A 15120-nucleotide genomic window follows, 5' to 3' on the forward strand; every position below is an offset into this window, starting at 1 on the left:
CTGAGTGTTTGGTGTGTCGACATTTACTGCAGTATGCCTATGCAGTATGTCAATGTACATGTCCACTAATGTCTATGCATTTTTGTAAATTACTGTATTTGTAGCTCAGTTTGTAGTGCGTCTCGTGTGTTAAGTGTGTGTCCCATTGACCTTGAGGAGCAGGTTCTTAATAATACCAGGCTTTTCAGTCATTACAGTGGTCCTGTCAGTCATTACAGTGGTCCTGTCAGTCATTACAGTGGTCCTGTCAGTCATTACAGTCATCCTGTCAGTCATTACAGTCATCCTGTCAGTCATTACAGTGGTCCTGTCAGTCATTACAGTGGTCCTGTCAGTCACTACACTGGTCCTGTCAGTCACTACACTGGTCCTGTCACTCATTACAGTGGCCCTGATAGTCATTACAGTCATGTTGTCAGTCATTACAGTCATCCTGTCAGTCATTTCAGTGGTCCTGTCAGTCATTACAGTCATCCTGTCAGTCATTACAGTCATCCTGTCTGTCAATCCAGTGGTCGTGTCAGTCATTAATGTCTGTCTCTCCACAGAGCCGCCGGTCACCATCACCAAGCTGCTGGACGATGTGCATGTGGTGGTGGGAGACAGGGTGGAGTTTGAGTGTGAGGTGTCAGAGGAAGGAGCCAATGTCAAATGGTGAGAGAATCCTACTATAACCCGATTATAGTCAAATGACTAATACATCAATGAATCTAAGCTGTTATTAGCTGTACGGTGTGTGTGTCTTACCACCAAGGTGTAACATTGCACCGTACTGATATTTCTCATGGCCAGTACCAGCCAATATCAACACTGGAAAAAGGAGAGGTTGAATTTATTTTCAACAGTCATCTTCCAATATTTTTTCTTTCAACCGTTTTGTTAGTCTACAAAATAACAATTATAAATGTACCGAGTGGATGCTTCTTTTTTCTTATTCTTTTTTTACATATAAATAAACTATAAAAAAAAAAAACTAGGAAATTGAAGATCTTAAATTCACACTTTTTTGACCACAGAACATAAACCACTATCTTCACATTTTAACATTGGTGCTAGAGATGATACATCTTAGATTTGAAAAGGTATGAAATGTCCTTTTAAATGTTATTTCCAACCATCTGTGTCTCACTCCTGCTCAGGATGAAAGACGGAGTTGAGCTGACTAAGGATGGAAGGTACAGGATGAAGAAGGACGGGAAGAAACACACTCTAATCATCAATGAAGCCGAAATTGAGGACATTGGAATGTATTACGTTTGCACCAATGGGGGGGAATCCAAAGGAGAACTGGAAGTAGAAGGTATTTCTACCACACAGAGTGTCATACTGTATGCAAGCAAAGCTTTGTGACATAATTATGCAAATTACGCAACATAAAATATATATGAAGGTTGTATTTTTATTATGCTCCTTTTCCGAGTGATCCAGAATTCAGTCTGTCTTTCCCTTTGTCTTTTCCTCTGTTCTTCCATCCATATCTGTGCCTGATGATCAGCCAAGGAGTTGGAGGTTCTGCAGAGCATAGCTGACCTCTCGGTGAAGGCATCTGAGCAGGCCGTGTTCAAGTGTGAGGTGTCTGATGAGAAGGTGGTGGGAAAGTGGTTCAAAGATGGTGTGGAGGTCCAAGCCAGCAAACGCATCAAGATGTCACACATTGGAAGGTGCGGAGCCGAATGGCTGGGGCCTTGTGGGGGGCAGGCGACCTCTTCTCCTTCCTCATGGGACCATGCCAGGACACTATAGAGATTTGTTTGGCTCCATCCACCCGGGGCTGGTGTTTCACTATGGCAACCGGTCATGTAGAGAGAACCTTCCAGTGGGTTCTGTTAACTTGATAATAACGCATTATAGAGCATGTTGCCAGGGTAACAGTGCTTTGCATAATTGTGGGTCGCAGACGAGTGTGTGTTGTCTCCTTGGTAATGTCGGGTTGCCGTTGCTTCATCAGGATCCACAAGCTGACAATTGACGATGTGAAGCCGCAGGATGAAGGGAACTACACCTTTGTTCCCGAGGGATACGCACTCAACCTTTCAGCTAAACTCAACTTCATTGGTGAGAGACTCCCCTCCTAAGTTGTACACAGTCCAATTAATTTGAACAGCGCCGATTCATGGCTTTCTTCTGTTTCCTTTAGAAATCAAGATTGACTACGTTCCGCGTCAAGGTGGGTAGAGCTGCTGTTTAACGTTGGTGTGTGCACGTGGCTATAATAACAGTGTAGGACAGTGCTAGTCATCTAGGACCAACCGGCCTTCTCTCACATACCCCTCCCCGTTCCGCCCCTGACAGACCCTCCCAAAATCCACCTGGACACCAGCGGTACAGGCAACAAGAACACCATTATTGTGGTGGCTGGCAACAAGCTCCGCCTTGATGTGGAAGTGACGGGAGAGCCCGCCCCGTCTGTGTGCTGGAAGAAAGGAGACACTGTGAGGACCGACTTTTTCTGTCCAACATGCTCGACACACACCCACACACACACCCACACACACACCACACACAAACCCCTACCCTGGCATGCCGCTTTGAGGAAGGGGAGACATCAAATGTGCGTCAAAGCTGTCGCTCAATAGCCATGCAAGACTCTCTGACAGAAAGCTGAGGTGCACACAGTGTCCTCCCTGCTCCCAACTCCCGGTGTACCTCCCTGGGTGTGGGCATGGGCCGAGGGTTGCAGCAGACACGTCCTGTGCGGGCTAATGAAGTGTATCTTCTGTCAGGTGATTTCAGAGGCAGAGGGCCGAGTCAGGGTGGAGACGAGGAACCTTTTGAGCAGCTTCGTGATTGAGGGGGCGGAGAGAGCTGACGAGGGCCGGTACACCATCACAGTGACCAACCCAGCGGGAGAGGACCGGGTGGAGCTCACCGTCCAGATTGTTGGTCAGCGGTGCTTTCCGTTCTGTCTCTCCTCTCTCCACCAGATAACCCTCCCCCTTCCCTTCCTTTAATCCTGGTTCTTTCCCTTAGTGAAATAAGCTTTCAACCCGATTCAGGAGTGAACCTTAACCGTCTTCTGACCTGGTGGTACTCCACCATCACGTCCTGACTGTTTCTTCTGACTGATCTTCCAGATGTACCCAACCCTCCGGAAAATGTCAAGTGCATGGGAGTTGGCGAGGACACAGCCACCATAATGTGGGATCCTCCCAATTTTGACGGGGGTTCACCTGTCAGAGGTATCCCTTGTTCTCTATCAATCCATTTATCTATTCACCATAATTACCTATCATCTATCCATATCTGTTGGTCTGTTTATTCAACTATCATGCTAACCATCTTTCTCTGAACTCGTCAACGCTGTCCTTGCGTAGGCAAGAGCTAGTGATGTCACTTATGATGTCACTTATGATGTCACTGCGACTTCACTGGCAGGTTACCTGATGGAGAGGAAGAAGAAGGGTTCCAGCCGATGGACCAAGCTGAACTTTGAGGTGTTTGAGTCGACCACGTACGAGGCGAAGAAGATGATTGAGGGGGTCCTGTATGAGATGAGGGTGTTCGCCGTCAACGGGATTGGCATGTCCCAGCCCAGCGCCATCTCCAAACCCTTCATGCCCATTGGTGGGTCGAGACACCTTTCCATGAGGACGGTGGAGGCAGGAGTCTTTCACTTCGTGATACCATGCATATTCATGAACCGTCTGTCCGTCTCTGTCCTGCTGCCTCTCTCTTAATCCTGTCTGTCTCTGTCCTGCTGCCTCTCTCTCTTAATCCTGTCTGTCTCTGTCCTGCTGCCTCTCTCTTAACCCTGTCTGTCTCTGTCCTGCTGCCTCTCTCTCTTAATCCTGTCTGTCTCTGTCCTGCTGCCTCTCTCTCTTAATCCTGTCTGTCTCTGTCCTGCTGCCTCTCTCTTAATCCTGTCTGTCTCTGTCCTGCTGCCTCTCTCTTAATCCTGTCTGTCTCTGTCCTGCTGCCTCTCTCTCTTAATCCTGTCTGTCTCTGTCCTGCTGCCTCTCTCTTAATCCTGTCTGTCTCTGTCCTGCTGCCTCTCTCTTAATCCTGTCTGTCTCTGTCCTGCTGCCTCTCTCTCTTAATCCTGTCTGTCTCTGTCCTGCTGCCTCTCTCTTAATCCTGTCTGTCTCTGTCCTGCTGCCTCTCTCTTAATCCTGTCTGTCTCTGTCCTGCTGCCTCTCTCTCTTAATCCTGTCTGTCTCTGTCCTGCTGCCTCTCTCTTAATCCTGTCTGTCTCTGTCCTGCTGCCTCTCTCTTAATCCTGTCTGTCTCTGTCCTGCTGCCTCTCTCTCTTAATCCTGTCTGTCTCTCCCTCTCTTTCTCCCTCCCTCCTAGCTCCGACCAGTGAGCCCATCCGTCTGACTGTGGAGGACGTGACAGACACCACCTGTGCCCTGAAGTGGCTCCCCCCTGAGAGGGTGGGGGCTGGGGGCATCGACGGGTACATCATTGAGTGGTGCAAAGAAGGAGGTGAAGGACATTTCTGGAGTAGCTCAATACGATTCCCATTCATGTGACTCACTGCTATGTCCTGTGGAATTCACACCAAACTCTCTGAAGCACGTTTCGAATGGATGAAAATGAATGCCCCTCTGCCACTGGTCTGTTCCTCAGAGGATAACTGGGTGGCGGCCAATGAGGAGCCAGTGGAGAGGAACCTGTACCGTGTGAAGGGCCTGCCAACAGGAGAGAAGGTCCTGTTCAGAGTGGTGGCTGTTAACATGGCTGGACGCAGCCCCCCCTGTGTCATGAACCAGTCCGTCAACATCAGAGAGATCATGGGTAAGACTGGCGCACACACACATGGGTACACAGACACACACACACAGGCATGTTACACACACGCACACAAACACATTTTCCATAGACCTCTGACACACGCAGTACACCCACTCCTATGTCTTCTCCGCTTCTCTTCTTCCATCTTTTCCTCAATGTTTCTCTCTGCCTCCGTATCTCAGAACACCCCAAGATCCGCCTACCTCGCCAGTTGAGAACCAAGTTCATAAGGAAAGTGGGCGAGAAGGTCAACCTGGTCATCCCCTTCCAGGTTTGAGAACAGTCTCCCCCTCCCAGCTGGGTCTTACTCTATAAGCAGAGAACAGTCTCCCCCTCCCAGCTGGGTCTTACTGTATAAACAGAGAACAGTCTCCCCCTCCCAGCTGGGTCTTACTCTATAAGCAGAGAACAGTCTCCCCCTCCCAGCTGGGTCTTACTGTATAAACAGAGAACAGTCTCCCCCTCCCAGCTGGGTCTTACTCTATAAGCAGAGAACAGTCTCCCCCTCCAAGCTGGGTCTTACTGTATAAACAGAGAACAGTCTCTCCGTCCCAGCTGGGTCTTACTCTATAAGCAGAGAACAGTCTCCCCCTCCCAGCTGGGTCTTACTGTATAAGCAGAGAACAGTCTCCCCCTCCCTGCTGGGTCTTCCTGTACAAACAAAGTAGCTAACATTGTACTGTAATACCAACACTAAAGAATCAGAGAATCCTCCTGTTGCAGTGTCTCCCCGTATAATTCATTCACTAACCTCCCCTCCCCCCTCTGTCGCCAGGGGAAGCCTCGTCCTGTGGTCACCTGGTTCAAGGATGGTGAGCCGCTGGAGAATAAGTCGGTTGGCATTCGCACCAGTGACTTCGACACCATCCTGTTCATCCGCACGGCAGAGAGAGACCACTCTGGAACATACACCCTGTCCGTCCAGATAGAGAACATGCAGGACAAGGCTGATATACACATCCAGATCGTAGGTCTGTCACTGCCACTGAGATCACAGAGCCCTGCTCAAAGTACTGCACTTACAAAGAATTTGGGGGACTTGAGATGTAGGCCATATTTAATCCATAAGTCATGAGGGAGTGTATCATATGTCCAATATACCACTGCTATTGGCAGTTATTGAGTGTATGGGCAGTTATTGAGTGTATGGGCAGTTATTGAGTGTATGGGCAGTTCTTGGGTGTATGGGCAGTTCTTGGGTGTATGGGCAGTTATTGGGTGTATGGGCAGTTCTTGAGTGTATGGGCAGTTATTGGGTGTATGGGCAGTTCTTGGGTGTATGGGCAGTTCTTGAGTGTATGGGCAGTTCTTGGGTGTATGGGCAGTTCTTGGGTGTATGGGCAGTTCTTGGGTGTATGGTCAGTTCTTGGGTGTATGGGCAGTTCTTGGGTGTATGGGCAGTTCTTGGGTATATGGGCAGTTCTTGAGTGTATGGGCAGTTATTGGGTATATGGGCAGTTCTTGGGTATATGGGCAGTTCTTGAGTGTATGGGCAGTTCTTGGGTGTATGGGCAGTTCTTGGGTGTGGGGGCAGTTCTTGAGTGTATGGGCAGTTCTTGAGTGTATAGGCATTTTTTGGGTGTATAGGCAGTTCTGAATACATTGCTTAGCCACAATATATTGGCCAAGTGCCCAGAGCCGCTGAGGTACGTCAGTGCCTATATCACGCCAATATGGACCATGATGCAATGACTTCCAACTAGAATGACGGTTCATTTGATGGTAATTCCGTATTTCATCCTCTGAGGGGATCCAAGACTCCAAAGTAGTGAGTGAATCATCAAAGAGCCTGCTTCCTCTCCTACATTTACATTTTAGTCCTTTGGTATATGACACAAACATGCATCCCTACCAGCAGTGAGTTGCGGTAGTCCGCATATGAGATGACAAGTGCCTGGATTGGATCCGGTGCCGGTTCTTGTGTGAGATGCGGTCGTACTGGACCCTCATCCTGATGGTTGTCAGTAACAACAGGGGTGTTATCCAGGGTTATGTTTTTCGTGCTCTAAAATGGGGAAACTGTGGAGTTGTCCGACATGATGGAAAGGCATTGGAGTGGACTACATTTCCCTTGGAGGATCTCCTCACTGTCCTCTCCCGTTCCTCTTGGTACCGTGGCAGGGTTGGTGTGTTGATGCCTGCCTCTGAGGATTATGTGGTGGGTCTCTGCTGGGATTATTGTTGTGTAAACTGGGATTAGTGTGTGATTAAGGGTCTTGGACTCTTTTTCCCTGCTTGGAGGTGATCTAATGAGAGGGCCCGGCCTCTTCTGATCAGCCCTTACACACGTTTAGTCACAGCAGCTGCACAGCACAGATCAGGATTCATCACAAAACATGCTGGACTGTACCAGAGACTCCACTTTCTCTGTCTCTATCTGTTTCATTCTGTCTCTCTCTGTTTGTCTGTCTCTGTCTTTTTCCCTGTGTCTGTCTCTCTGACCTTTTCTCTCTGTCTCTGTGCTTGTCTCTCTGTCTGTTTTCTTCTGTCTGTCTCTCTGACTTTTTCTCCCTGTCTGTTTCCCTCTCTCCGACACAAAGATATGCTTCTTTTCTCACCATATTCTCGTGTGTCTATATGCCATCATCTCTGAACTCGCTCCCGTTTGGTCTCACACCCTCTCCCTCCCTCTCTGCCACACAGACAAGCCTGGTCCTCCTGTAAATGTGATGGTGACAGATGTGTGGGGCTTCAATGCTGCTCTGGAGTGGAAGCCCCCCAAAGACACGGGCAACACTGACATCACTGGTTACACCATCCAGAAGGCTGACAAGAAGACACAGGTCCCCATCTGTCGCCTCTGACTGTCTGTCTATCCTCTCTCCATGGGTCTGTCTGTCTATCCTCTCTCTTTGTCGGTCTGTCTGTCTATCCTCTCTCTCTGTCAGTCTGTCTGTCTATCCTCTCTCTCTATCGGTCTGTCTATCCTCTCTCTCTATCGGTCTGTCTGTCTATCCTCTCTCTCTATCGGTCTGTCTGTCTATCCTCTCTATCGGTCAGTCTGTCTATCCTCTCTCTCTATCGGTCTGTCTGTCTATCCTCTCTATCGGTCTGTCTGTCTATCCTCTCTATCGGTCTGTCTGTCTATCCTCTCTCTCTATCGGTCTGTCTGTCTATCCTCTCTATCGGTCTGTCTGTCTATCCTCTCTCCATGGGTCTGTCTGTCTATCCTCTCTCTCTATTGGTCTGTCTGTCTATCCTCTCTCTCTATTGGTCTGTCTGTCTATCCTCTCTCTCTATTGGTCTGTCTGTCTATCCTCTCTCTCTATCGGTCAGTCTGTCTATCCTCTCTCTCTATCGGTCTGTCTGTCTATCCTCTCTCCATGGGTCTGTCTGTCTATCCTCTCTCTCTATCGGTCTGTCTGTCTATCCTCTCTCTCTATTGGTCTGTCTGTCTATCCTCTCTCTCTATCGGTCTGTCTGTCTATCCTCTCTATCGGTCTGTCTGTCTATCCTCTCTCCATGGGTCTGTCTGTCTATCCTCTCTCTCTATTGGTCTGTCTGTCTATCCTCTCTCTCTATGGGTCTGTCTGTCTATCCTCTCTCTCTATCGGTCAGTCTGTCTATCCTCTCTCTTTGTTGGTCTGTCTGTCTATCCTCTCTATGGGTCTGTCTGTCTATCCTCTCTCCATGGGTCTGTCTGTCTATCCTCTCTCTCTATTGGTCTGTCTGTCTATCCTCTCTCTCTATGGGTCTGTCTGTCTATCCTCTCTCTCTATCGGTCTGTCTGTCTATCCTCTCTATCGGTCTGTCTGTCTATCCTCTCTCCATGGGTCTGTCTGTCTATCCTCTCTCTCTATTGGTCTGTCTGTCTATCCTCTCTCTCTATGGGTCTGTCTGTCTATCCTCTCTCTCTATCGGTCAGTCTGTCTATCCTCTCTCTTTGTTGGTCTGTCTGTCTATCCTCTCTATGGGTCTGTCTGTCTATCCTCTCTCCATGGGTCTGTCTGTCTATCCTCTCTCCATGGGTCTGTCTGTCTATCCTCTCTCTCTATTGGTCTGTCTGTCTATCCTCTCTCTCTATGGGTCTGTCTGTCTATCCTCTCTCTCTATCGGTCAGTCTGTCTATCCTCTCTCTTTGTTGGTCTGTCTGTCTATCCTCTCTATGGGTCTGTCTGTCAATCCTCTCTCTCTATCGGCCTGTCTGTCAATCCTCTCTCTCTATCGGTCTGTCTGTCTATCCTCTCTCTCCATGGGTCTGTCTGTCTATCATCTCTCTCTATCGGTCTGTCTGTCTATCCTCTCTCTCTATTGGTCTTTCTGTCTTTCCTCCTCATCTGGTTGTTTATCTCCATCTCTCTTCCCTAATCTGTCTCTCTCTACCCCCCCCTCTCCCCCCCCCCCCTCTCTCTCTCTCTCTCTCTCTCTATGTCTCTCACTCTTACTCCTTTCTCTGGTCAGGAGTGGTTTACGGTTTATGAGCACAACCGCCGGCCCAGCTGCACAGTGTCTGACCTGGTCATGGGGAATGAGTACACCTTCCGTGTGTTCGCTGAGAATATCTGTGGGCTTAGTGACGAGGTGGCGATCAGCAAGAACACGGCTGTGATAGGAAAATCAGGTACTCAACCACACTCATCCCCATTAGCGCCAGCACCGGAAGTAGTACACTGCAACACTGCAACCAGTGTTGGGGTTAGTTTGGTTACATAAAACTTTACATTACATAAAACTCATTACCTACTCCAAATGTAACTAATTACTTTACATATGATTTCCTGGGAGATGTAATTTGTTGCTTTACTCTGATTTCCTGGGAGATGTAATTTGTTGCTTTACTCTGACATTACTTTTGAGTTACACCCCAAACCTCACATTCAATATGCTATACGTGGACCTAGTGTCTCACCACAGGGGGGCAATGTTTAAATAATATATGTTAAGTGTAATAGCTGGTATGATAAATGAATACACTTTTGAATGGTCTCAGTCATTATTAGGCATCCCCTTCACCCACCTGGATTAGCTTACTGCAGTCTTTACAGCACAAACAGCCTTGTCTCTTACACCCACATCTTTTTAATAGGACATTTCTTTAGGTATCATCATTAGGCTAAGACTGTTTAGACACAAAATAATGATAGCACCAGAGGAGATGCAAGGCTAAATATTACATTTGCATGCATTACTACTTTTAGATTTTCCATTGAGCTTACTGTGTCTGCAAAGACGGGCCTTAGATTTATCTGTGTCTGCAAAGACGGGCCTTAGAGTTAAATAGTTGTGTTAAATGTTGTGGTCAAGGAAGGTGGAAAGCTGGAAACACCCCAGACCTTCACTCCAATAGTCGCAATTTCTAATCAATGGAGAGTTGATTTTTTTTTTTTTTTTTTTTTCTAAACCAAACATTTGCAATCTTAACCTAGAGACGCTGTACCATATAATACAACCAGCACAACACCATCTTTATTTAGTCCCCATCTTTCCACCGTGCCAGAGCTGCAGTACAACAGACCGCCCTTTAAAGAGAAGGACATGAGCAGCTCCCCGAAGTTTACGGCTCCCTTAGTGGACAAGTGTGTCCCTGCAGGCTACAGTACTGCCATCAGCTGTGCTGTCCGGGCCTACCCTAAGGTCTGTGTGTGTGTGTGTACGAATTAGTCTGTGAATGTCAGAAACACGAGATCAGAGAATGATTTTCTGTGTTGACCTATTTGTGTGTGCAAATGAGTACATCATATCCGTGTGTGCCGAGAAAGGAAGAACAAAAAGCTGTTTGAATTTGCATTTGTGTGTCATTGAGAGGCTGATTACGTTTCAAGGAGAAATGTTGCCCCAATTAAACTCCATCCCCCTTTTCTAATCCCCTTCTCTCTCGCGCGCGCTTTCTCTCACTCTCTTCCTCTCCCGTTCTCTCACTCTCTTCCTCTCCCGTTCTCTCCCTCTCCACCTCCCTTTACTCCCGCCCCCCCCCCCCCCCCAACCCCCCACCCCAACCTGAACCTCAGGCTAAGATTGTGTGGATGAAGAATAAGATGATCATTGGGGAAGATCCTAAGTTCCTTATGCAGAACAACCAGGGTGTGTTGACCCTGAACATCCGGAAGCCCAGCCAGTTTGACGGGGGCAAGTATTCCTGCAAGGCCATCAACGCCCTGGGGGAGGACGAGGTGGAGTGCAGGCTGGAGGTCCGAGGTACTGGGGGGGGGGGACACACAGTCAAATCGTTTACCCAATATTCACGATGTGTTTAAATAAAATGTTCCTTCAGGTATAATGGTATACTTACAAGGTTTGTTAACGGGTGTTGAACTTTTTTCCCCTAAATCGTCTTATTTAATTAAATATTATTAAATAAATAAAACAGAATAAGGAAAAATAATAGGAATTAACACATGGAATAGCTAACATTCCCATTGGTAGCTTACAAAAACTGCCCATAGTGAACTGAAGTTCAAAAAGCTTGTTTGTGTAAAATCATAAATACATACTGGCTGGCTTAAAACCAATCTAAAGAACGATCATCATTTTCTTATTTGCCAAAGTGCTCTATTAATCGTTTTAATTGTTTGTTTTAATACTTGTAATTATTTATGTACATTGATTGGTTGATTATTCATGTTACCCAAACATACAGTACATTAGAACATATATTTTTCTTTACAAATTCCCTCTGTTAGTAGAAGGACTGCAAGCAGTCTTTACTGAGATGACATTCCAGTTCATATGATTTCGGTATTCTCAATAATGAATCTCCCTTTTCCCAGTAGTGATTCTCTATGCATCTTGCAGCAGGTGATTAAAAGTTTCAATTGTTGGATGCCCTCGCTCTGGCTGAAATTCAATAGGAATTACACATTGCTGCAATTTGGCATTGAGGTTAATTCAATGTACAATTTCATGCCAACCAGCTGTGATAATGATTGGGAGAAAACATTTGATCAACGAAAAACAGAGCAAATTCACAATCCTATTGCAGCTGTTTGCCTTATAATTGTATGTTATTCCAGTGAAAAGAATACCAGTGATAATTTAAGGTGTGTCAGTTAGGATTCCAGAAACACAGACAGTGATGTCTCTCTCTGAATTACATGGGACTCATGGCGAGTTTCTCTCTCTGCTCTAATCAGTCTTACAGGAGAAGAAAGGAGACGAGGAGAAGAAATGAGCGACCAAGGAAACAGCGGAGGACACAGTTCTTCCCAGTCATAACGGATTATGTAGAACAGGATAGACATGAATGAATATCATTAGAATAAAATACTGGTGAGGTTTTAAACATGCTATCTATCTACCTCTTCCTCTACAAACCTATTTCTATATTTCTCTAGCTTTCTCTCTGCCCTATATATCTATCCATCTATAATCTATCTACAGTAACTATTTCTCTCTCTCTCTACATCTTCTCCTCTCTCACATTCTCACCAGTGGCCTGAGAAATGGAGTACCATCTGCGTGTTAACTGAATGAATTAGAACAGACCGCTTGATTGAGAGTAGTAATAGAAGACCTTAATAATAGCTGAGTATTACAGCACAGAGATGGATTCCTCTTATCTGTGACGACGTGAATCTTGTCAGTGCAACACACATAAAACAGTCATTCACCAAAGCATTGTCAGTGTTGTGTGTGACATTCTAGACGGGTTTATCGCTCCTGCTGGGATTTATGACGGTAACGCTGCTAGTGAAAGCATTGCGGCGTGACTGACTACGTGTGTTTTGTGTGCGCACCATCTTATCACCGTGTTGGTCGCATTAAATATGTGGAGTAGGCTAGAGCGCTGGGCGTCCTGAGTTACCGGCACACCCATCAGCCACAGTTTGTTCCCGATGTGAAACAGCCAGAGCGCGTTGACCCTGGACACCAGGAGGCCCAGCCAGTTGGATGGAGGCAAGTGCCCCTTTCGAGTGAAGGGTAGGTGGTAGGTATGAGGTGCAACGAGTGAAGGGCGGACGCTGTCAGACCGTTGCCTCGGCACTGACCTGAACACAGCAGCAGGGCCAGTGGAGGAGATCACTGTTCAGCCGTGCACGTCCAGCATGTATCTTAAGGATTACTTCTTAGCTACGACCTTACTGTCACACACACACACACACACACCAGACAAGCACACGAATTAGGGCCTCATTAGCATAACACACTGGAGACTAATTAACGCACCCATCAACACTGCCCTAATTAGCTCTCCCACGTCATTACTGAGCAAACGAATTACGCTAATTTACACACCCGCAAAACAAACACAACACCCTCTCTGTTGGGAAAGAGCGCCACACGCGCCTCGCCTTGCAAACAAAATGAAAGCCCAAACAGACGAGTTGTAGCCCCAACCAGCCAGACCCATGGCAGAACCCGCTCCTCAACCCTGTTACGACAGATTTCAAAAAGATAAGAGCGTAGAGAATGTTGACAGAATTTTATTAAGCGGGCTGAGTTGAGATTACTTGGTCCATCTGTGTTTAATATGTTACTGCTGCTGATATTCTGTAATGGATTTAAATATATATCTGAGAATATGTGTTTAAATGTATATCTGACTATTCCAGAATAAAGCGTGGGTTACTTACGGACACTTTCAGGGCTGTTGGCTATTCAACTGACACTGATTACGGCCTGTAGTACTATGTTATACCACTAGAGGGAGTAAGAGTATAGTGACTGAACCCCTGATCAGCCCATTCATGATCCTTAACTGACATCTCATTAACTACTTTATTATCCATAGCATCAGGCTTTCATGGACTCCTTATAGCAATGATAGAAGATACAGTTAATTAGTCATGGCATAGTCTACGCTACTACTCCTTACTACTTTATTGACCACTGTAGGCTGTTGACCTACATAAGGCTCCGCAATTCAGTGCAAGAACTATAATGTTTTGCTGTTACTTTCATGTAGGAAGTAAAATTAAGTGAAAGTAATGAAGAAAACCCTGTGACATTTAGGGCATGGTTGTTTTGTTAGTTGTGTGGCTTACAGTACAGGAAATTGCATTTTACTTTAAAATGAATGCTCTGTAAAATCCATGTGTGATTTCAAGTAGGTGTCTTCATAGAAAATAAGGATTTCAATTGTAATACCCATTTTATAGCATCAGAGCAGCCATATAATTATATACACAGTTTAGTGAAACACAACTAAAATGTAATATAGAATTCTTTGTCATTCATACTTTCAGAAATTACTTTCAGTTGCTAAGCAATCAAATTATCCCTGCTTGGATGATATTCATATGCTTTCACCTACTGTATTTTCATATGTGTGTATATATATATATGTGTGTGTGTGTGTGTCCTCCAGAATTATTGGCACCCTAGGTAAACATTAACAAGCATAAGCTGTGAAAGAAAATCTATATTTATCTGCTTACCCTCAAAAAGTAAGATTAATGTAACCTATAATTGAGTGAAAATTGTTTTAAAGAAAAAATTATTGTCATTAAGAATATTTATTTTAATCAAAAAACATGCATGGCAAAATTATTGGCACACAGAAAATCTTATGAACAAAACAAATGTATATTCTGATGAAAATTGTACTTTTTAGAGTTCATCTGAGTCTCTGGAAACTCTTAAGTGGTCATCGATGACATCCTGCTAGACTGAGTTACAAACATGAGGTGAAACATGGGCTAAACTCCCACAGTCATCAGTCAACATGGGAAAGCCACAACCTGTCTTGAGGATGTTTGGAGGCTAAAACTGGGTCATCACCCAGTGGACAACCATCCAAAGCATACCTCCAAATCCACACAGAAATGGTTCCCTGACAGAATGAAGTCTGCTGACCAAAATTCCATTGAAAACCTGTGAGGTGAACAGATGACGAGTCCAAAGGCAAGCGCCAGAAAACGGAAGGATCTGGAGGGTTTCTGTGTGAAGGAATGGTTTAAAATCCCTTCCTGTGTGTTCCCTCACCTCATATAACATTACATGAGGGAACGCAGAGCTGTTATCTTGGCAAAAGGTACCGAATGCAAGGGTGCCAATATATGTCATGCATGTTTTTGAATAAAGTAATTATTTCTATGACACTTTTTCTTTGAACAGTTTTCACTCAGGTAAAGGTTTGAGTAATGTGATTCAAATGCAGAAATGTAACCTACACATACTTAACCTTTCTATTTTTGTCACACACACACACACACACACACACACAATGACACTGTGTTTTCAGGAACTTAAAAAATTGTCTCTGAAGAGAAATAAAGCATTTTGTTTTGCTTCTCCTAGCGACACACCTCAAGGCTTCTTAAGTTGGTGATTCCTTAATGAATAATTAAAGATGAATCTCATTCCCACACAGCTAGGGACAGACAGATTTACAGGCAGACAGAATGACGAGCAGACCATCCTGGGGAGAGATAGATGGAAGACAAGGAGATATAGGAGGGCAGGGTGATACTCAGGAGAGACACAGACAGAGCTTCTGAAACAGTGGGA

The 15120-nt window shown here is 45.7% G+C and overlaps 1 protein-coding gene across 8 annotated transcripts in view; it reads left to right on the top strand.

Moving 5' to 3' along the window:
• mybpc2a (myosin binding protein Ca) overlaps positions 1-14846 on the top strand; it is a 40509-nt gene extending 25663 nt beyond the window's left edge. For all 8 annotated transcript variants that reach the window (XM_029123726.2, XM_029123727.2, XM_029123728.2 and 5 more), the window contains 18 exons: positions 549-654; positions 1140-1300; positions 1496-1661; positions 1949-2055; positions 2138-2167; positions 2293-2432; positions 2724-2883; positions 3075-3179; positions 3376-3564; positions 4291-4425; positions 4570-4737; positions 4917-5005; positions 5510-5705; positions 7378-7517; positions 9136-9295; positions 10172-10308; positions 10683-10869; positions 11805-14846. In XM_029123726.2, the coding sequence (XP_028979559.2) occupies positions 549-654; positions 1140-1300; positions 1496-1661; positions 1949-2055; positions 2138-2167; positions 2293-2432; positions 2724-2883; positions 3075-3179; positions 3376-3564; positions 4291-4425; positions 4570-4737; positions 4917-5005; positions 5510-5705; positions 7378-7517; positions 9136-9295; positions 10172-10308; positions 10683-10869; positions 11805-11842 (2414 nt within the window). In that variant the 3' untranslated portion in view covers positions 11843-14846. The remainder of the gene's footprint in view (positions 1-548; positions 655-1139; positions 1301-1495; positions 1662-1948; positions 2056-2137; positions 2168-2292; positions 2433-2723; positions 2884-3074; positions 3180-3375; positions 3565-4290; positions 4426-4569; positions 4738-4916; positions 5006-5509; positions 5706-7377; positions 7518-9135; positions 9296-10171; positions 10309-10682; positions 10870-11804) is intronic.
• The last annotated feature ends 274 nt before the right edge of the window (positions 14847-15120 follow it).

Source organism: Esox lucius, chromosome 11 (genome assembly GCF_011004845.1).
Source record: "Esox lucius isolate fEsoLuc1 chromosome 11, fEsoLuc1.pri, whole genome shotgun sequence".
NCBI classification, from domain to species: Eukaryota; Metazoa; Chordata; class Actinopteri; order Esociformes; family Esocidae; genus Esox; species Esox lucius.